At 31.6% G+C, this 23,885-nt stretch overlaps 1 protein-coding gene and 1 pseudogene across 3 annotated transcripts; both read right to left on the bottom strand.

Annotated features, from left to right (window-relative positions):
- Positions 1–4,120: 4,120 nt before the first annotated feature.
- Positions 4,121–6,972, bottom strand: LOC128176630 (short-chain collagen C4-like; annotated as a pseudogene).
- Positions 6,973–7,951: 979 nt separating this feature from the next.
- Positions 7,952–18,818, bottom strand: LOC128176622 (uncharacterized). Of its 3 annotated transcripts, XM_052843076.1 has the most exons (8): positions 18,707–18,818; positions 18,402–18,472; positions 15,622–15,790; positions 14,709–14,757; positions 12,544–12,674; positions 12,005–12,148; positions 10,567–10,700; positions 10,325–10,450 (listed from the first exon to the last, which is right to left on the bottom strand). In XM_052843076.1, the coding sequence occupies exons 1-8, from the start codon at positions 18,750–18,752 to the stop codon at positions 10,439–10,441; spliced, it is 756 nt and encodes a 251-aa protein (XP_052699036.1). In that variant the 5' UTR covers positions 18,753–18,818; the 3' UTR covers positions 10,325–10,438. The 3 variants fall into 3 exon arrangements, with proteins under 3 accessions (XP_052699034.1, XP_052699037.1, XP_052699036.1); XM_052843074.1 differs by having other exon boundaries at positions 7,952–10,700; XM_052843077.1 differs by lacking the exons at positions 12,005–12,148; positions 12,544–12,674; positions 14,709–14,757 and having other exon boundaries at positions 7,952–10,700.
- Positions 18,819–23,885: the final 5,067 nt, after the last annotated feature.

The raw sequence follows: 23,885 nt of genomic DNA on the forward strand, positions 1-23,885 counted from the left end.
TAGGTATATCATCTTTCAGAAAATTTAATAATCTGTAAATGGTCATTCGTGTGGCTAAAACATGTATATTTCTTAGTCTACAATAAGTATTCAGGTCAAGATCTAGTAAATGAAAGGTACCGTCAGGTTTATAAAATTTAAGATATTTTTAAAAATGTTCAATGATGCTTCATAAAGTAGCTTTGTTTGATAGGATGTACCGGGGCTAAAACATTTGGTAAAACAATGAAAACTCTTTATTATTGTTACATTTGCAATAAAAGAGTCCACTTTATATATACATGTAAGTAATGGTTCTTAATATCAAACTGTCAATTCTGTCAGATGTTGTACAGTCCGAGGCGCGTTAGAGGACACTACAATATCTGACAAAATTGGCAGTTTGAGGCTTAAAGGGACATGGTCACGATTTTGGTCAAATTCTATTTTTATGTTTTTATTATTTAAAATGCTGTAGAAATGCATTACTAATAATGACATATTTGAGAGTCATTCATAGATTTATAAGGAAGATACAGGGCTCACAATTCTTTGTCATATAAACAAGGCTCGTGCTCTGTTTTTGTTTGCATAACTTAAACATACCAGTAAAGATCTTTTTCGAGCTTATTTGTCTATTTTTTTTATATTTATTTTAAGCATAGCCAAACAGTTTTTAACGTTTAACACATTCGCTTAAGATTCAAAACTGAAATATTTTACTTTAACGTTCAAAATGTAAACAAACGTTTTGTTCACGTAGCAAAGAATTCCAAGCTCTGTAACTCGCTTATAACTCAACAAATAGCATTCAAATTTCGGTTGCCTATTTGAAATGCTTTTCTGAAATATTTTAAATATTAAAATCGAAAAAATAATTCTTAACCAAAATCGTGACCATGCCCCTTTCTACATTACTTAAAAATTCTGTCTCTTCATTGCTTATAATTTCACTTACCTGGCACTATCCAATAAGTAAACACTGATCATTACGCAAAAAAAAAATCATTTTGCGGTTGGTTATGTAAATAAACTATACATTGAATGTAGAATCACTTGCCATGATGATGAAGCATGTTTAGATAAACAAAAAAGCATCTAGATCGAAATTAGTAAAAAATATTGAAATATAGTAAAATGAATTGAATCTAATAGTTACATTTTGATAACATATAACCAAAACAGGAGCTATCTAGATAAGGAGACATAACACAGCATCACAGTCTGTTTGCTCCCTTTTATGATGGCCCTTCTTAAAGAAAGATCTCTTCTACTTAGTTGTAAAAAAGGAAGATATATAGTGTCAACACCTTCTTTAAGAATGCGAGCTAAAACTTTATATAATGTAGCTGTTCTTTTTTTATAGTTTCTTGAGTAGTTTAGTAGTAGCGCTAGTGAACTACATTAGAAGACAACAGACTTTGCATTTAATTGAACATAACATATAGATGTCCAGGTAAACCTGCAATTACCTCGTCTATGATAAACGCACTTGGAGCTAGTAAATTGTTTCGGAGTAATATACAACTCCATTTTTTATTCCAAAGTTTGTCAACCTACAAAGTACAGACAACACACGAGAGAATCTTCTACTTGTTGAAGATTATTCTAGCTCAACTTGAAACCTTAATTATCAAATTTGAAATCACTTCATTCAACGATAATTTGCACGAATTATTTTTTATATAAAGGCAAGTTTGTTTTATATATGTTGTTAAAATAAAAAAAACTAACACCTGGTGAACTACATTAGAAGACAACAGACTTTGCATTTAATTGAACATAACATATAGATGTCCAGGTAAACCTGCAATTACCTCGTCTATGATAAACGCACTTGGAGCTAGTAAATTGTTTCGGTTAATTCGACATATTTTAGAAAAAAAATGAGTTAATTTTTTCATATACGGTCGGAGTAATATACAACTCCATTTTTTATTCCAAAGTTTGTCAACCTACAAAGTACAGACAACACACGAGAGAATCTTCTACTTGTTGAAGATTATTCTAGCTCAACTTGAAACCTTAATATTGCGTATCTTTAAGTTTCAGATTTGAAACCAGAAACCCTGGACACTCTCTGTTTAATCCAACATATATATTTATTATTCTTAATTATCAAATTATCAAATTTGAATTCACTTCATTCAACGATAATTTGCACGAATTATTTTTTATATAAAGGCAAGTTTGTTTTATATATGTTGTTAAAATAAAAAAAACTAACACCAAAAACAACAAGCCATGGTTAGATATATTCTTAACAATTAATGGTAGAGACATTGTAAATGAAATATTTGATTTTGGTGATGCATTTATCTCAGATATTTTGATACCTAAAAATAATGATTTTTGGAATGATGTTTTTACCTCATGGCTATATGTCATGAAGAATACTGAAAATGAAATGTATGCAAAAAACAATTTTTTAAATGTTCCAGTATGGTTTAATTCCAATATAAGGATTAATAACAACAGTGTTTTCTACAAAAAATGGTATCAAAATGGTGTTAAAAATGTTGGTGATTTTTTATCAAACGAAGGTAATTTTTTAACGAAAAACATGTTTCAGCAAAAGTTCAATATCTCAAGAATATGTATAATGCAATACAATAGTATTATTACTGCTATTTCCAGTTTTTTAAAATGTATGTCATTGAACAAAAATGTTGTTGAAAGTAGATATGGTCCATACCTACCTTTTTATTTTGAAAATATTTTACTAAATGAGAAATGTACAAAGGTGATTTATAATTGTATAAACAAGAACAATATTGTTCCCACTTCAATATACAAATGGAATGAAGAGTTGTCTCCACATGGACTTGAAAATATATGTATACAAGATGTGTTTAAAATTTGTTTTAAAATTACTATGGATTCCTCATTACAATGGTTACAATACAGAATCCTTCATAGGATTCTTCCTGTATGTTACTACCTTAAAAAAATCAAAATTAAAACCGATGACTGTTGTAGATTTTGTGGCAATGAAATAGAAACTATATTGCATATGTTTGTTATGTGTGAAAAAATATTACCTCTGTGGAGAAATTTTAGCATGCATATATACACAACAACCTCTAATAGAGTCGGTTTTAATATTACTAATATTATTTTAGGTGAGACTCCATTAAATGTAAATAACAAAGTAATAAATTTTATTATATTATGTTGCAAACAGTATATTTTTTCATGCTTGTTGCAAAGTAGAATTCCAAATATGTGTGGCCTTCTTAGTCATTTAAGAATGAAATATTACATTGAAAGGTGTGTAGCAATACACAATTCAAAATTATTAATTTTTGATAACCAGTGGTTGCTCTGGAAAAATATTTTTGAACAAAATTAGTTGTGTTATATTTTATATATATTTTTTTAGTATCAAGAGCAGTAATTGATTAATTTATTTCATTTACCTGTGTAAATTTTAAAGCATATTACTTTACTTATGTGAATGTGTGTGCATGTATGAATGGGTGGTGAAAGGAAAAAAAATTCATTGTAAAACCTGTATATATCTTAAAAGTGTTTATGAAAATACAATGAATAAATGTTAATTAAAAAAAAAAAACACCTGGTGAACTACATTAGAAGACAACAGACTTTGCATTTAATTGAACATAACATATAGATGTCCAGGTAAACCTGCAATTACCTCGTCTATGATAAACGCACTTGGAGCTAGTAAATTGTTTCGGAGTAATATACAACTCCATTTTTTATTCCAAAGTTTGTCAACCTACAAAGTACAGACAACACACGAGAGAATCTTCTACTTGTTGAAGATTATTCTAGCTCAACTTGAAACCTTAATTATCAAATTTGAAATCACTTCATTCAACGATAATTTGCACGAATTATTTTTTATATAAAGGCAAGTTTGTTTTATATATGTTGTTAAAATAAAAAAAACTAACACCTGGTGAACTACATTAGAAGACAACAGACTTTGCATTTAATTGAACATAACATATAGATGTCCAGGTAAACCTGCAATTACCTCGTCTATGATAAACGCACTTGGAGCTAGTAAATTGTTTCGGTTAATTCGACATATTTTAGAAAAAAAATGAGTTAATTTTTTCATATACGGTCGGAGTAATATACAACTCCATTTTTTATTCCAAAGTTTGTCAACCTACAAAGTACAGACAACACACGAGAGAAGCTCTGTATCTTTATAAGGTGGACAGGGGAGGGAACCGCACTTTGCCTCTACGCTGAAGAACAATCGTCCATTATTGTCGTGCTGGCGTGCTCCCTCGGTCAAGTATTCAGGATTGCTATCCATACATAGGAATTCTGTTGAAGTGTGGTCTTAATAGTGAGCCCCAGAAGATAAGAAGCCATCATATTCCTTTGTCCAGTACTGCGGACAAGATACTTTAGCAGGAATCATAATAGAAGATGCTGCATGCGCTGTCATACAAACGGCACATGGAACATCGTCGTTTTGGCCAACACCTTTAAAGCTGAATTCGTATTCAGCCCCGAAAATACGACCAGAGTAGCTAAATAATGGGAGACTTGGCGGAGCTGGGTCAGGGTTATGAGGCAGGCAAAGCGTATTGACACCGCCATTTGTGTCAGTGAAATATCTTCCTCCAACAATACCTAAATTACAATTAAATTTTCAACTCTGGTAAAAGATTATATACAATTCATTAATAGTACAACTGTGGACACGCAGTATGATGATTTCATCTCACAAAGATAAGAGGTAAGTTGAATTTATACATTTTAAAACCTAAACTTAATTAAATTACCTTGTTAATATTTTCAATTTCACAGTTAGGGTGTTGTTTGAGAGGTAGAGTGTGTAATATTTAAAGGTAAGAACTAAGATGAATTTATGCATTTATTACCTTTACTTGTGTTATGATTAACGGCATAGCATGTTAAGCAAAAATAAAAATAATTTTCATAGCAAGGGAGTTACTTTAGCTATACAACATTTTTAAAGAGGCGCCTGTTTTTGTGATAAAGCTTAAGTGTTTTATAAATAATAACAATATAAGGTACTCCGACTTCCGTATAATAACCGCCGCCCCCCCCCCCCCCCACTTGCAAACGTTCTAGCGTTCAGACGAAATGCGATATGAAAATGTCACCAACAATCTCATTTTTCATAATTTATCACCACTTATTGTACATTTGAAAGCAATTGGTCATTCAATTGGTCATTCAAGGAATGGGCATACGAGGAGTCAAGATTTAATTGATTAAGCTAGATTCGGTTTTTGTCAATTCAAAAGTTATTTATCTCAAACCAAATTTTAAAAAAAATCAGCAATTGTCTGTTTTCAAATATAAGATATATTTGAAGTACATTGAGATGGTTTTTGTTGTGTAACCAATGATACATGTACGATGCGTCATTGTAGAGAAATTAAAAAGAACTCGATGGGTTCCTCTCCTGATTACGTACATCGATGGTTCACAAAGTGAAACAAACCAGTTGAAAAGATTTACGTTATAGTGCCATATCATAAATCCAACCCAACAACTGGACTCATCCTTGTATTAAATGAAATCATTTATTATCCTTTTACATATCAGAAGATTAATCTCTGATAATGTTGGAAAATATTTATATATAGATTATTTACATAAATTTTGCAACACCGGTATGTGAATGAAGTGACTTCAATGTACGTTGTTCTAGAAGACACATAATAACACTTACCGCTGTAAATTAAAGACGTGCCATTTGCATCAGGACATGTTTTTCTTCCCCATCGAATGTAGGTAGCACCTTTGGGAATACTTAATCAATTATAGCTTTTCAAAAACGTATATGCATGTAGCAATGTTACTACAAAATTATAACTGTAGAATCTTATTTCTTGTTGAGTTGAGTCAACGAAATAAGTTAATGTGATGAAAGTGTTTAATTATAAACTATCATAAAAATCACATGCAAGGGATTCAGCTAATTGGTCTATAAAGAAAGGATAATAATTAATATTTTTCTTCTAATATCATAATGAAGCCATATCCAGAGCAATAGGCTGTGGCAGCAGCAAAATTGATTACAATAAGTGATGATTCCTAACCTGTTGACACATATGAATTATATTAGTTCTGTATTATGTTTCATTTAAAAGTCAAGAAACAAGAAACTGTATTTAACAGAAAGGCAAATTCTTAAAAAGTTTGGTTGTTAGAAGAAATCTTGATGTTTGTTGAAAAGATATGATATATAACAATACTTGATCGGATGATAAGTTAAAAAGTCAGCTTGTGCGTGCAATGAATTGTTAAACAAATCCCCCATAAGACGAATCACCCTTTGACCATACATATTGATATTCTTTGCTTCGAATAAGTACAAATTATTTCTTATAAATCAACAGAGTTCAACAAATCTACTTTGATAATATAAATACGCTAGCATGTGCTGTACCTTGATTTGATTGTTGATTCTTTAAAGTTTGAAGCTCGGATTTCATTGCCTGTATTTCATGCTGCAAACCATCAATCCGAGCATTCATCATATCTGGGTCATTCAGCAAAATTCGTTTCACGTTTTCTGTACTTGTAATTCCAAATAAAAGGCACACAAACACAAAGAACTTCAAATACTTCATTGCAAAAACTGAAACAAAACAAAATTAATGTTTTGTACTTGCATATATTGTACACTGACAGTTTTCTTTTATAGCTATGCCTATCAGACTCGCATGATAATGCACCAGCTGTATTTTTATTTCACCTGCTAAAATTATCTAAAGTGTACTTGTGTTATTTAACATAACTGTTTGTTTTTAATTGCATCATCGCCGGTCATTGTCACAGTGACAGGAATTGAGTTGAATGCGGATTGAGGTCAAGTTTATGTCTAAAATAATTTTCATAGCAAATGCAATTGTTTATAAGAAGTACATTTCAGCTACAATGTAAACAAACGAAATCTGGTATGAAAAATGTTCCACAGGTATTGAAATACATGTTTACATTTTATAAGGTTTGGTTTAACGTGGCATTTGTACCGTGTGTTATATATATATATATATATATATATATATATATATATATATATATATATATATATATATATATATATATATATATATATATATATATATATATATATATATATAACTGATGTACGTTCACCTAAAAACGAAACAGATCCCTTTTATAACTCTAAAATGTTGCAAAAGTAAATGCTTGTTTATATAAAAACAATATGCTTACGTACTAAATAACCAATCGACGACAAATAAAAACTGAACCATCACTGATATAAACCCTTTTTAAGTTACAGAAATTTCACCAGTCTTACGAAGAGACTGCATCATTCATGTACTTTATGAATATGTTAAAATCTATTTATCTCATGTTTATCTCAATATACGGTGGATATCACTCATGGGATAAAAATTTGATATTCCACTGTGTGTTCTTACGCCACGTGTCGTCTGATTGAACATAACGTAGGTTTAGGCGGTTGGCTTACGTAGAATGAAAAAGTAAATAATGATTTCAGTTGGAAAAAAGTTGAGTTGTAAATGTGAATCATTAACTGTTGTTTCATTTATTTTTCATTACTTCATAAAAAAATTGTTCAAAAATAAAATGTTAGTTTGTTAAACTTGCGTTAAGTTGTTGAGGTCTTGCAGTGAATGTGTTGTGCGGCTCACAATTACAATTTTTACAGAAAGAATTGAGATTAACAAACTATGTGTTAAAACATGTGATAATAAGAATCTCTCATGATTTGCGATGGTATATGAGGCTCGGGGGTAGAAAACACACAACTCTTTAGATAAAAATCATATACCATCGCAAATCATGAGAGATCCTATATATCTTTTTAATATATAATTCTTAAATCCATCCAGATCAGATAAACGTCACCAGAAAGAAGAACTTTTCCATCTATTGTTAAGTGTGCTCTTTAATTATATAATGCAATTACCAAACAAACGTTCAATCCACTTGGCTCTATATGATTCCCCCCACTCTTTGTCTGACCACTCCACTTATAAAAGACGCAACATGCATACAAGAACTGCAGAATTGTAGGCATGCCTTCTGAGCATATTCTGCAGAAATGATGTGTTCTTATTATAACATTCTGGAAGCTTCATTGTCATCTGTTCCCATGAAAAGTGAACAGGAAACCTTCAGTAATTTCTGTTGTTTTTGGTCACTTGGATATGAAACTTTATGTGGACAACCCCACTCACCCCATCTAACAATAAAGGAGGAACAATTGATTTAAATTTTATCAAAGATCACAAACGAACACATTTTTAATTGAACATATTTTATTGTATATACAGAATAAACACAAAAAGACTTTTACAAATTTGATTCCTTCTAACAATTAATTCTTAGAAAGTGCGTTACAAAATTAAGATAAGTTTCCCAGACCCTCATGTTAGATCATCATAAAAAATAACACTAGAGGCCATTATAAATTAAGAATCGAATTCGTTTCTAGAGTTAAGATCTAGTTTTATGAAGTTTGTAGTGTAATATCACAAAGGACACTGAGAAATGTAGATATTGAATCAAATGCAACAATGCATCAAAACACATTCTGGCATTTCGAAGAGGGTTTTCGCAGAATGATTTAATGAAAATTCAGGGACTGTGGCTTTTAACTTAGACTGGTTTATTTTTTATCTTAGTCTTACTTGTCCACTATACCTATTTATTACTTTTGTAAATGTGAGACTGAGATCAAAAGTAAACATGTCTAACTTTTATTGCCCTGAGCCAGATAGAGAGAAAATTCCAGAATGTATAACAATTATTTATTACAAATTTTAAATGGCTTCGTAATAATACCTTCGTATGATATAATAATAATAATATCAATATTAATTAAAGCTGCATGGTCCGACTTTTGCGGCTATTACAGTATCAAAAAATTTTTCTTTTAAACCAAATATCTTTAAAATAGTAAAATGGTGTAAATAGACTTTATCCTATTTACACCAGATTTCACAGACTTCAGAAATAATTGTGAACAAAATGTACACAGGTTTATTTTTGATTTGCTAAAACATTATGACCTTTATTAAGAGCGATATCAAAGTATTTCTGTTATCCCCTCCTCGAAGTCAGAGGCGAATTCGCGATACCTATTTAGAGTCATTTGCTTTGTGAAAAAATTTATCATCATTTTTTTTCATTGAAATATGGCTTAATTGACCGGGGATGCTAGTGCAATTTCTATCATGATACACATACTTAGCATAACTATCTTTCAGAAACGTGCGAAACACTGATATAAAAAAAATAGGACCAAGCAGCTTAAATATTAATAATTTAAATATTTAATTTTGGCTAAGCTTCAAAATCAGATGACAAAAAAAGCACAGTCTATGGTAAAAATATACACTAAACATAGTAAAAAAATTGGTACATAGAAATGTAACAACATGAGTAAATAATGCTTACAAAAACTTGTTAACAAAAAAAATACAAAACTAATATTATTGTAAAGAGAGGAGGCGGATGGTTAATTTAAAGGATGTTTATTTAAAAATTCCGTAGCTTTTACACGAAAAAATATGACTGAATTGGAATTATTAGTTATCAGGGAACAATTACATGTAATTTAGATTGGTCAGTTTCAACAGTATTACATGTACTTAAATGTATAATCAATGTAGTAGAAATTTTTCGAAATTCTTATAGATTATATGCAGTTAACACAAATAAACGTAACCAATTTTTTTTAAAATATAAAACAAGTTTCTTTACCAAACATGTTTTTCACAAAATAATTCAAAGACATTTTCATCTTACTCGGGACACTCTCATAAATAATAAAACTTGTACACATCACACCAACTAACTATTCAGAGGTTTCACCATCACATGAACCAACAATAAGTATTTTATTTCAAGCAAATTTACATTAAAAAAATCGGTGAGAGAATGTGCGCAAAGTAACGATGTCGTAACTGACATCTGAAACGTCCAAAAAATTGGTCATGCAATAATAACATTTGTTTTATCCTTAACATCTATTTTATTTTGTATGGAATTCAAAGAGAACATAGAACACTATCTAAATTGTACCAATATATATCTTTGCATCTTTCTTGTATATCGTTTGTAAAAAGATACAGTAGACCAGTTGACTGAGTTGAGTTGACTGAGTAGACAGTTGAAGTTTATAAATAGCATACGTCTTAACAAATAGCAAGTACTTCTTTCTTTTCTTTCTTTCTGTTTTTTTTCTAATTTTCTATTTTTTTCTTCTTCTTTGCTAATTGTTTTCTAAATATGGCGTAGTTTTTTAAAACTATTTCACTGACTACGTAGAGAATCATGTCAGTCTTGGCATTGACCTTTCATCAGATTTAGTGTTTTGATATCTTTCCCAAACATGTTGGTCGCTTCGCATTTAATATAACTCACACAATCCAAATCGATGTTCTTCCACTCGATTGTCGCATTAGGGAGGTTTGTAGCATGTTGAATAATACTTTCAAACTTTGTTCTGCAAGTAATAGAAACGTTCGACGAAAGCGTAAAATATGCAGCAGTATTCCAAGCAGAATTCAAAGTAAAATTCCAAGTTAAGATGTAAATATCGCTCATGTTCCATCTTATTACCACGTCAGGGGGTGGGGAGGTATTCATAACATTACAACTGAACACCATTCCATCTCTTGGGCAAATAGATATGTTGGTGTTACTGTTTTGCGGTTTTCCATCTTTTAAAGTTGTAATGGCAGCATTTGGCTGACCTAAAACAAAACAAAGCAAAAAACTCAGTATCTCTTCATGAAAAATAAACAATTATAAAATCACATCGGAAAAAGGTTTAAGAGAAGCTTTAACGAATGAATGAAAATGTCTGTCTCGTCGTTCGTAAACACTATATCTATACTACTATATTAACATAATAGACATGAATTTTTGGGCTTTATTACCGATTAATCGGAAGAGTACTGTTTTTTGTTTTATATATTTCAAACATCAATGGTACTTGAAGATTACCTATTTGTTTTTATTTTTTCTCAATCAAGATTCGCTAATTAATAATCAACTAAAATTGCTCAAAAAATTCCGGAAATCATCTGGATATTTTGGATTTTACAATCTAGCGCATGCACATTACATTCACGCTAAATCACGGGATGCTCTTTAGTTTATGTCTTCACAATATCACATTTGCATGGATAAACTCAGAAACAATGATACAAATATGTGTATAATTTTATTGAGATAACTCTAACACATTTCATTTATTATGAAAAATTCCGAGATTTCCGAATGTCAACACGGTATGTAAATTTGAAGCGAGTAAAAAAAGTTAGTGAAAGAGTGTTAAATTCTTCAATAATTTGAAATTAAATTTTTAGATGAAAGGTATGTTCAGCCTCAAAATGGTTTGTTATAAATAATTTCACTGTTTTTCAATACAACTTCATTTTCTCCAAAATCGTTTCGAAGCGATTCTGCCATTTTCTGCTACATTACGGATATATGGGAAGCATTTTAACTATGGTGAAGGCCTGTCCTGAGACACAGTTAGATTTTTCTATTTAAGTAGAGTGTAGTGACATTTATAGCATTATTGTAGGCTTAAAAGCTTGGTTCTGTAAATGTCAACAATACGGCGTGTCGATGTGTCTATTTCATAAATGTCCGATATCATATGCAATGTCAACACGTGCACGCACGGGCCAGAGTCTAGTATCTCTTAAAACTGTCATACCGGCACATATGTTAATCTGATTCAATTTTAACTTTCAATCATACACTAATTTTTAACCCTTTTTGAGTCTTTAATGGCGTGACTGAAAATAATTTCATTTTTGCAAGATGGAGTTTTGCAATCATTACAAAACATGGGCTGACAAACTTATGGTAGATTTAAAATAACAGATTTCATGTAGCTTAGCTATAAACTCAACACCTGCGTAATGCATACAATGTTGTTTTTCCGCTTGTCGAAAAAGGGGAATTGTGGTAAAAACCATGTTATTTCATGAATCAGTAAAAGTATACATGTATATTGTATATGTATAAAAAGTCATCAACTTACGCCCAACGTAAACATTTATCAACTTTTCCACCGTTGATTCCTTTTCTTTATTAATGTAATTACCGACTTTACAAACAAGAAGAGAGGTGCATTCATAAGAAATTTTATGAATGAGTAACGGTCCTTCAATACCAAGATCTGTGTCTGTGAATTAAAAATACTACTTCATTTGTCTACATGTTTTTGGGGTTTTGTTTTACCAGGGCGATATTGCATTTGTGACTCGGAATGTTTATTTTATATATTTGTTCAAATGTACGATATTAATGGTCCATTTTACTTCAAACTCGACAACGAATATCGCCGCCTTAATTGCAACTTTTGAGTTTGCATCTCACGAATCGCGGCTATAGTAGATATTAAACACCTACCACATTATTTTTTTATTTACATGTATTATACCATTGAGCGTTATTTAAAATGACCAAATATAATATTAACGAGTATACAATGCTAATTTGTCACATTTACATTTTGTCTTTTCAAACAAAACACAAAAAAAGAAAATCGTTATCTTTTTATGACTTTGATTTTTATGCCTTTATATCCGATTTTGCTGATTTCACGTATGAACCATCTCACTATAGGGGTTGGGTAACCATCAGTTGCGTTGCACCAAAGAGTTGTGTACGCCCCTTCCTCAATTGTTAAGCACATTGAATTTGAAGAGCTAAATGAAATCAATTAAATGGCAAACACAAGTAATAACGTATTTACATAAAACTGAACCCCGTAATTGGTCAAAGAATGGCATTATTTGAGGATTTTACAAACAATGTCATATTTATAAAATATCCTTGAGGGTCATTTTATGAAAATTCATAATTAGTATGAATGGAAACAAATACCAGTACCTAGACGTATCAATGTTTTGTCATATTGATTCTCATGGAGGCCAAATGAATTGTTTAAAAAATATTTAACAAATAATAAGAAGAAAATTATCCTGTAGTAACGATTTAGAATCTTAGAATCTAATTATGAGTTAGTATCGCTTTATAACGTGTTAGTTTTTTCCCTAAGACCGAATCAATTACATCTTAAATACTGGTATTGTTGTTAATATAAATGAGTATCTAGTTACATCGAATATGAAGTGCATTTTTATAGAAAAGAATTACAGATTATTATGTCAAAATAGAAATTAGGACAAAGAACAATAAAAAAAAAAGTACTTAATAATCATATTGTTTTCAAAATGTTATCGTTTCTTAAGAAGATATTGTCGATTTAACATAGGGGCGGGGGGGGGGGGGGTCTCGTATGTAACTTCCCATTCACCTAAATCTTGCTCTGGACAGAAAATAAACCCAGACATTGAAACCTACAGTGGAATAATTGAAATTAATTCAGGATTACTATTGAAAGGTTTCATAAATTATCCTCATCCACAAATTTAAATCTTCAACAACTTACGAGAAAAAGTATTCATTTATTTATCACGAAATTTCATCCCCGTGAACCTAGCTGTAAAATATCCACGAATATAAGCCTCACAAAAGTAACTGGGCCACAGTAAACTCAGAAATTTCTTTAAAAGGTATTCAATGATTTGCAAAATCCGGTTAGGCTTAAGTTTCACAAAAGGTCCATCGGCCACATCGCTAACCAGAGCAACAATAACCATAATAACATCAGATTTAAGGAGCCTTAACAAAAGATTTTCCAATTTTTCTTCAGATATTTTTATTTTAATATTGAGCCCCTTTTGGAACTAGATTATTAATATAAAATAACATTTGGGTTTTTAATAATGATTAAAAAATATCATACGTAAAATAGTTGACCCCAACCCATAAGGGTCCAACCCTATCCCCGGGGATCATGATTTGAACAAACTTGAATGTTAGTATATATAACCTAAAATGATTCTGTACAAGTTACAGCTTTTCTGACCAACTGGTTTTTTTTTCTTTTAATTGTATAAAGTGTTTCCTCTATATCTTATTAAAAATTTCAATTTCCAATTGTTACCCAGCCTTACCCCCTTATGATTTGAACGAATTTGGATCTACACCACATGATGATGCTTCTATAACTTTAAATTTTCAAACCAGTTAGTTAATAAGAGGATTGTTGGAAAATATCAAAAGATTCCTAATTATCTCTCTTTGAGAGAGGGCATGGTCCTTTCATTTTAACAAAGTTAAATTTTCATTACCCAGTAATTCTTTGTGCCAAGTTTGAAATTAGAACATTGGTTTTTGAGAGGAAGCCATAAATGTAAACAGTTTACGGCCGGACAGACAAACAGACGGACAGACGGACGCCGGACAAAAGGTGACTAGAAAAGCTCACTTGAGCTTGACTTGAGTCTGAGCTTAAGGTAAGCTTATAAAGAAAATGATGATTAATTTGTTACAAGGAGTGAGTACCTCGTTATAAGGTCTTAGGTATCTCAACTGACTTAATGAATATTTTTTCGCGTAATATTCCATTCGTTTTCGAAAGCTTTTTTTGTCCTGCCTATATGACCAAATGGTTAGCAAGAAAATTTCCGCAAGATTCCTGTTTTTGTTGTGGAATTATTGAATAACAAAATAACACATTATTCACAATTGCAGAAGGAATGAGAGAACGCTCGAATTATATTTTTATGTGACTAAAATGAAGTGATTACATGACATATTCAATAACACAGTATAATCATTTCAAAGAATATTCGAAAAACTGTATTCCTACGCACAATTTATGAAATGCAAACCTGTTATCCGCACATATATCACCTGATGCAGTTACACTAGACACTTCATCTTCAAAATAAAAGGTAAAAATAATAGACAATTTAAATCATCAGCTCAAAAATCCGTAAAAAAAAAATCACAATACAGAATTAACATGCGCAGTGAAAGGCAATGCCGAAAATAAAGCACCTTTGTTTTAAATGTTGATATCTCATTTATCTAAGATGCCTCCATCACAGTGGTAATAAAAATATCAATACAAACATTGCCTAATAATGATTTTATTGACAATATAGGCCACGGCTGCTTACAACAAGGGAACCAGGCATCAATTACTGCCTTGTTGGGCAACACCAAAGTTACTAGCAAGAGTGAGGAGCCCTGGGAACAGATGCTCAACTGCTTGATCACCTAGTATAGATATATTTATTCTGTCAATGAATTTGTAATAATCGTTTTAATGAATTCAAAGCATCACTTTTCCGAGTGGGTTACCAGAATAATTTCATGAAAAGGAAAATAAGCGCCTTGTGATGTCTACGCCTTTACAAACACAACTTTTTTTTCAGAATAAGAGTTTTTTTTTTTGAAAGCCTGGCATTCCTCATTCATTTTTCTGTGAAAATAATGTATTATAATATATATATATATATGAATGTGAAATGTATTATAATATAAATTATTATGGCATCATATGAACATGTAATTTACTGAGACTAATTTTAATTACTATCCTTTAAATGGAAGACTAAAAACACATTAGCTGGACTCTCAACAATACACTCCAGCCAAAAACTAAACCAAAACAATATAACAATTGGAAAAGGTTGAAAGTTTAATGATTGCAACAAAAGAGGTGTACATACATGTAGCACTAAAGAAGCTATGAAATAAATGCATGTTGATATGTTAGTTTCTATCTCAGTTACTTACGACGTATGAAAACCATTACATAATAATCCGTAGGTTCGATTGGATAATACAGATTATTGATATCAAAACATCTGTATAATCCACCATCATTGGTGCCTCTAATTGTCCATGGTAACTCAACTGGTCCACCGGTATTGACGTTGTAGCAAGTATTAATATTTGTCTTTTCCTGGGTTTGAAAAACAACAGATATTTCATAACTCTCTCTCTCTCTCTCTCTCTCATTACTTTGCGTTAGTATGCTTATTTATTCATAATCATTTTTAAATTGAGTTAAAGAGCTGAAATTGTACTTGATTAAAACTATTTTAAAGTACGAGTTGTGTTCGAAAATTATTGAGACAACACAAAAATTTCCCTTTCTAAGAGACGAATCTTGGTAAATTTAACATAAACATAAAAAGAATCCAAACAAATATTGAGCAAAGTAATATTAACAAATAGTTAACATTTTGTTTATGACGGTACATACACAATTCGGAGGTAGGTACCCGACGCAGGCATAAGCTTGGATATTAAAAAAATTTAACAACTACTATCTAAGTGTCGGTGGACCAGCAATTAATACTAGAGGAAATAAAATTTTATATGTTCAATTTGTTATTTATTATGACTTACTTTTGTGCAAGTTTCACCAGTGTTTGAGCTGAAATAGGGATAGCAATGGAGAAGTTTCAGCCCATTCAGGTCCATTCAGTTTTATGATAGATACACAGCCATCCACAATGCGCGTCTAAATCGTTGCTGAACTCGTATTGTACAGATTTATAATTCACATTTGTACAAAAATATATTTACCAAACAATCGAAATTTGAACACGAGGGTTTATCGAAGTTTGACGTCAAGGCGGCGCAGCAAATAAACATCTTTTAGGCATGACAATTTCGGAAAGATGACCTTTTCAGGCCTAGAAAACTATGGAAGGTAAAGGAGTCAAGAGTTTCATTTAAAGATGGGTTTAATTACCTATGGTTTATCCAGAACTTAAACAAAAGGACTAAATATTAATAGTTTTTACAAAAAACTTGATGTCAACAGTTCTAAAATACATGTATGTACACTGTCAGAATAATTGTAAAAGACGTTTCACCAATAAATAATAGAACTACCTCGATTTTTTCCACAAAGAATCAAGAATGCAAAAAATACATATAGGTTGGTATCTTAAAATGAAAAAAAAAATATGTGAAATAAGAAATAGTTCCCGTTTTCCGTTTGTTTGCAAGGTGTTCAAAACATAGGAGTATGGACACACGTTAATGATGTTGCGGTGAATTTGCTTTTGTTCCTGATCATTGGACGTTAACATGTTTGTCGGCATACAAGGAATGATCTAATAATGTCATTGATTGGAATTTTTTTTTTATAATATTAAACGGCATCCTTGTTGAATTTTTTTACGAAATTTCACCGTTTTATCTTTTTTACCAAGGGAGTTTAATAAAATGTCTCATTAATTTTCGAACCTTCCTCATCGAAAGAACTAATTCTTATTAATAAGATGAAAATATTTTAGTTGTATTATTGAAAATATATTTGAAAATCCATTTTTTAAACTGAAAATACTAATAGTTATAAAGACACAAGTAAATAAAATTGTGTTGTTATTAAAAGTTTCTAATCATAATTAAAAAGTACTCTAATTAGTTGTGCGTTCAATAAATCTGTTAATGTGAAGACTGTGTCAACAACACACAGTGCCCTCGAGATAATCAAGAAGTGCTTTACAAACCACTCCCCTACTCTTGGCTGTGTTCATGAACCATTCATTGAACTGGTTTGCATGGAGATGCATGACATATTTTAAAGCACACAACTTGGGCAACTTTAACCGGAAGAGCTAACTCTGGAATCATGTGCTGACCCCCTTCTTTTTTTCTTTTTTTTTTGGAAAACAAATGAACAATAAAAATTATCCTACGTTAACAAAGATGCGCAAACAGTATCTCTCAGTCCAAGCTTCCTGTGCACCTGTAGATTGTTAATTCAGTATAGCTGGATGCAGTTAAAAGGTGAAACATTTGAAACTTTGATGATCATAAAGTGCAACAGCTATCTTGTATGAATTATTAGAACTAAACCTGATAGTGAACATGAACCTGTAGATTTGTAAAAGGGACATGGTCACGATTTTTGTCAAATTTAATTTTTCTTTTCTTATTGTTTACAACGCATTAGTAATGCATTTCTTATAATCAACCAAAATTTGAGATTTATAAGCAAGATACAGAGCTCACAATCATTTGTTATGCATGTAAACAAGGTTCATGCCATGTTTTTGTTTACATTGGTTTCATAATTATACCAAAAAAAGTTTTTTTTTGAAACTGATTTTTTTCTCTGCTGATAAGTTCTGAAAATAGGTGACAGTTCCTTGTATTTTTTCACATTCATTTTAAGTTTACACCGGGAAAACTAAAAATGTAAACAAAACATGACCTCACTTTTGTTTACTGTTAGAAATGAAGCATTGTGAATATTAAAAATGGAGACCAAAATCGTGACCATGACTCTCTAAAATGTGTTTCACATATTATAATCTCTTAATTTCATTAATTTAGTTTTACCTAATTTAAGCTCTATTGATTGTTCACAAAGTAATGGTAATGGCAATGCATTACTTTAGTCATGTGATGATAATGTAATGCATTACTTCAATAAGATTAAGTAATGGTAATGGTAATTTAATGCCCTAATTCATGGAGTATTGATAATGTAAAGCATCACTTTGCAATGTAATTTCCCCAGGTCTTAACATATATTTATAAATATTACTCACTGATAACCTTAACGTATCCCCTATGTTTAAAACTTCAGTTCTGTTTGAGTCGTTGCCATCAAAATTGTGAGCTTAAAAAAGAAACAATAGTTGTTTAGGTGCAGAACCTAGCTTTGAATACTATGGGGTTTTTTTTCTATTGAGTAAAATCTCCAAGCCACATTGAATAACAAATTAAAAAACATTATGTGTTTCGTCTGGTTATAAGCTATTGTAAACGGCCTTGCACTAAAATATCTTACATACTAGTAACTTTACTTTATTCTTACTCCTTCTTGCATTGTACACAACAAAGTGAAACTGACCTGTGAACACAACAGCAAGAAGCAAAGTTCCATGCCAGCGAGACATGTTCTTTGGTTAAAATCATCGATGCTCTGGTAAAATGAAGAAAGACCCTCACTGTTTGTGATTTTTTTCATAAAGGAGGAAGGAAGGATGAGTAACAAAAACCGCTATATCTTGTCCTGGATGTAGCATACCACAGATACTTACTGATTACAAAGATGGCTTGTGTACACATGTAGAACTAATATGTAATGTACTACAGTCTAACAGTTTACAAGATTCACCCTATTAGCGGATAACAAGTGTTTATCAATCCCACTTATACATAGGACACTTGTATGTATCAATTACACTTTTAAAAAAAATATGCAGGAAATTTGTTGAGTAACCCCCAATGTACTTTTTTATAATTTTTCTGGTTGTCTGTTGGGAGGAAAATAATAGAATTCTTTTCTTACCAATTAGATTTTTTAAGCTTTTTTTGTACAGATTTTTCAGCAGAACTTTGACAAACATCCAACTTTCAGATTGTTGTGACGGTCCTACAAGGTGTTGCATGAACTTCTTGTGCAGTTTCCCTGGAGATTTAATTCGGGAGAGGGAGGTGCTCTGTATCTTGATCTCACCTGTATTAAATTGGGATGCTCTTGATCTTTAGCTCATCCGAGATAAAACCTTAATATTTACGTGTTCCGGTGTTTTTTTCTCTGATATTAATAGAACGATTGCTGAAAATAATAAATATATAAAAAAAATCATTCTTTGAATTTTATGTTGATCAAATACGGTCCGGCGTGATCAACTCTATCATAAAGCCATTCGGGCCTTATTGGATTTGATCACCCCCGACCGTACTTGATCACCTCATAATATTCACAGAATGATTCTATGCTCCTTGAATAAGTGATCTTTTTTTCTGATTTTATGCCTCGCTCCATCAAGTTGTCTGTTAACTTTTTAAAAACGTTTTTGACAGGCTTCTTTAGAACCAAAAAATGTGCGCACGATTGATTGCGATTCCTATATCGAATACTTTCGTCTAAGTTTCAGCTATTCTTTTTCAAATATCAATAAAGAGTGTATATAACAATACCATTTTATACCCTATTAAAGGAGACTTCTATCTTACTATCTACATGTATATGCAATCTCGGGAAAGGGGTCTCAAAGCATCTGATAAATGGGACAGTTTAACGTTGAATCTTCCGTTTACCACTTTGCAGCATATAAATTGCTTCATTTTGTGTAAAATTTGCAATATATATTAGAAATAAAAGGCAACTGTTTTGACAAGCTAGATTCTCCAAATAGAGAACATGCAGGTCAATTGATTAAGTCATCCATATTATTAGTTTGAGTATTTTATAGATTCTTTATCAGTAGACTGCGCCGACTTACTTTCTTTAATAACTAAGGGTTAACTGATACATGGGAAACCTTGGGAGTACCATTTATCGAGGGGGCATCAAACAAGAGGTTCATGGGCCCTGCGCTGACCTGAGGGGCAAACTGTATGATAAAAATCAGCTTAATGGAGTCATAATTCCAACTAACAATGCGCATGTAGTATAATACGTGTAGATCCTGTATTAATAAAACTCAATTTTTCCTCCTGGATATTCTTATGTTTATTGTCATTAGTCCCTTTTCTAACAGGATGATTTTATAGTCATATGACATGTTGAGCATTGCAGTTCTCAAAAGATCCTAAACAATTGTTTAAATATGGAATATAACCCTTCATCAAACTCTGAACCCCTTGTGAACCCCAAAAATCGTCATGGGGCCAAAGTCTAAACAATTTTAACGAATCAGAAATTTGACAAAATGATTGCATATAAGTAAAAATATATATTACAACATTTCAGCTTTCGTGAATATTTAAAATATTTCCTTTTTAAAATTGGATCCCCAATAAGGCCCAACACATTTGAATCTCCATTGTCTGAGGTTGTTTTCACTAAAGTTACAGCTTTTCTATGCGAATGGATTTTTAGAGAAAGATTTTTAAAGTTTTTCCCCTAAATATTCCTATATAAATTTTTGCCCCCCCCCCCCCCACGTTGTGACCCCGTCCTATCCTCGAGGGTCGTGATTTAACAAACTTGAATCTACCCTACCTAAGGATACTTAAAAACATCTTTAAGCTTTTCTAGTCAATTGGTTTCCGAGAAGAAGATTTTTAAAGTGTTACTCTATATATTCCTTTGTAAAAATTTGACCTCTTTTATGTTCCCACCCTGCCCAGGGGGGGGGGGGGGGTCATGATTTTCAAAACTTTGAATCTACACTACCTAAGAATGTTTGACACAAGTTCAGCTTTTCCGGCTAATTAATTTCTGAGAAGAAGATATTTAAGATTTACTCTATTATAATTATCTTATAAAAAAGTTCTACCCCAATTGTGGCCCAACCCTACCCAGGGGGTCATGATTTTCGCAACTTTAATCTATACTACCTGAGAATGCTTCCACCACACAGATGTAAGCTAATTTGGCCAATTGGTTCTTGAAAGGAAGATTTTTAAGATTTATTTTATACAATGTATCTAGGCAAGACAAAAATCTTGCTTCCGATAACGAACGGAACCTAGCGCGCTGGCCGCGCACTACACAGTCGCTTGAGATACAGGTGGAATACAGTTCCAATTACACATTGCATAGATGCAATGTGTATCGTTCCGATCCTCTCAAATTGTCGTTTAACTGTATTCCACCTGTATCTCAAGCGACTGTGTAGTGCGCGGCCAGCGCGCTAGATTCCGCGCATTTTATTGTTTAAATTTACATCTTTTTTAAGCTAATTAAAAAATTGATTACGAAAAGTAAGTTAAATTAATTCACTAAATTACTGTTAACGTACATAAGTACGTTAGATAAAAGAAACAGCCAAATCGTCTCCTGTGAGACTTTGAGTTGACATCATCTTGAATGTTTCGTGCAGCCTGTGATTTTTCGTAGGTCGCTGTATTAAGTTACGACCAATCGATAAACGGAGCGTGTTTCAGTCCTGTCAGTTTCTCGTCAGTTTCAGCCGCTGCAGATTTCGATCAATCGATGAACGGGGACGACCAATCGATAAACGGGGCGTGTACATTTTAGTCTTGCTGTTTCTACAGAGCTATGAATTAACTATAAGTTTCCGTAAGAAATAGAGAGAATAATACTTAGTAGATGTAAATATAATGTAATATTTTACATTTTCAACTGTCTTTATCTGTGATAACATTACGAATCAATTGTGAACTCTAAAACCCAATAACTTCATAAAAAATGAGTGACACAATATAGGCGTGTCTTAAAACATAACCGAAAAACGATATTGGCTGCGCCGCATAGTAATACATAGCGGAAGCATGTGCTACATAAAAAATGGGTTTAAAATAATGTTGTTTTCAAGTGTACAAATTGAAAATAATATAAATATAAGTAATAAGGAATCATTCTTTGAATGTTATGGGGTGATAATTTTGGTCGGGGCGTGGTCAAAATCCCTTCAGGCTTTATGAAAGAATGATTCTGTATTCCTTAATTAACTAACTCTGTACAATTTTACAATGTTACCTCGGTGTTCCATACATACGAATTGCATAATAAGATCACATTTCAATTGGATTCATACATGAAAAGAAATTATTTAAAAAAAAATATAACGAAATAATATACAGCCACCAAACCGTAAATACACGGTTTTTAATCACTTGCATTTAAAAGTAACAAATCCGAATAAGCGAGCAATTAATTGTGAAAGGAAATACCAGTGCAAAGAAAGTATTGAGTTCAGTATCGAATTTTTGCGAATATCCTAAACAAATGTATAATTTGTGGTGTTAACTGTGGCCCAAGGACACAATTTACGTTTATCCGGTTTTAAAATTTGCTGTCTTCTTTTTTTTTTTCTTTTTTTTTGAATATGAAATGTGAATTTCATTCATTAAAATGACAACATGAGTGTCAGACTTAACAGGTAAGAAATGTTTGCTGTATAGGTAACTATATTTTTAAATTCGTATATTTTTTCGGTCCTGTATAAACTCCCTGCCAGTGCTGCTTGTGGCGATAGTCCTCGTTCAAATTCCCGACATATATTCCATGTCGATAAGATATTTTAGTGTTTAATGGGAAACCATTTCTAATTTAAACGATCGACTTAAGAAAGAAACACATTGGAACACTTTTAGCCCACGTCCAAATATTAAACATTATATTATAGCTCTTACTTTTTTCTAGAGATTGGAGGCTCTTTATTTTACTGAATCTGAAATAATTATATGATTCTATCTTTAACAGTACCGACTGTGAAATTAAGAGAGTATAATTCATGATCTTTTCTCGTAATATCTGATTTCAACAAGTAACGATATCTTAATTTCGTAAACTGTTTGAAATCCTACACGTATTCATTCAAACCAAAAATTGTAGTACATTTCAATATTTTTTTTTCAACTTTCTTCCTGTGTTTGCAATAAAACTGATATACATACACTAACATGCATGTTCTACAAATAAAACAGCAATCTTAATGAGATTGAATACCTCACGGAGTTGGTGTTATCATGTTAACATGCCTCCGTATACAAGAAATCGCAGATGACGGCTTATTTTATCGGTCGTGTATAAAAATGTGCAGTCGTTCAATCAATTATCGGTGTGCAGCAGACTATATACCGGTATATACCGTAGATAGTTCCTTCTGTCTCTATCTGATGACGTTTTTGTTTCTTGACCTTTTGTTGACCTTGCTCCCTAGTCATACTTCATCATGCATTGGTATGCTATTAAAAAAATCGTCAACACAATCTGCATAGTTTGAAATTATATGAAAAATGTGACAGAATTCTTGAACAAATTTTTGTTTCTGTTCATTACATAATGTTTTGCTATTTTGGTTTCTCTTGCCCACGCTCTGATGCGATTTTCAATGTTCATACCAGACAATATCCGGGGAACTAATAAGTTACGAATTAATCAATTACTTTGTATTACGACTTGCTGTGTTTTAAGACTGACTGGATCTTTTAAAATACGTGTTGTCGCCTAAAGGATATTTCATCTACTAGTATTTAAACAATAATCAATTGTCCTTTGTATACTTCAATTATTTTATGAGACTTCTGAATTACGTGATACATTTTCATTGAGTGTTGGTTTTTTAATACAAAGTTATACATACATTAGTAATCTAAGTCATCAGATT

The sequence above is a fragment of the Crassostrea angulata genome, chromosome 3 (genome assembly GCF_025612915.1).
Source record: "Crassostrea angulata isolate pt1a10 chromosome 3, ASM2561291v2, whole genome shotgun sequence".
Classification (NCBI taxonomy): Eukaryota; Metazoa; Mollusca; class Bivalvia; order Ostreida; family Ostreidae; genus Magallana; species Magallana angulata.

What these genes read in the sequence shown, in the direction of transcription:
- LOC128176622 (XM_052843074.1), bottom strand. Translation starts at nt 18,752, where the DNA reads ATGTCTCGCTGGCATGGAACTTTGCTTCTTGCTGTTGTGTTCACAG. An exon ending in TCTTGCTGTTGTGTTCACAG is followed by an intron (nt 18,473 to 18,706) that starts GTCAGTTTCACT and finishes TTCTTTTTTAAG; the next exon opens with CTCACAATTTTGATGGCAAC. An exon ending in CAGCAAAATCGGATATAAAG is followed by an intron (nt 12,149 to 12,543) that starts GCATAAAAATCA and finishes TTTAATTCACAG; the next exon opens with ACACAGATCTTGGTATTGAA.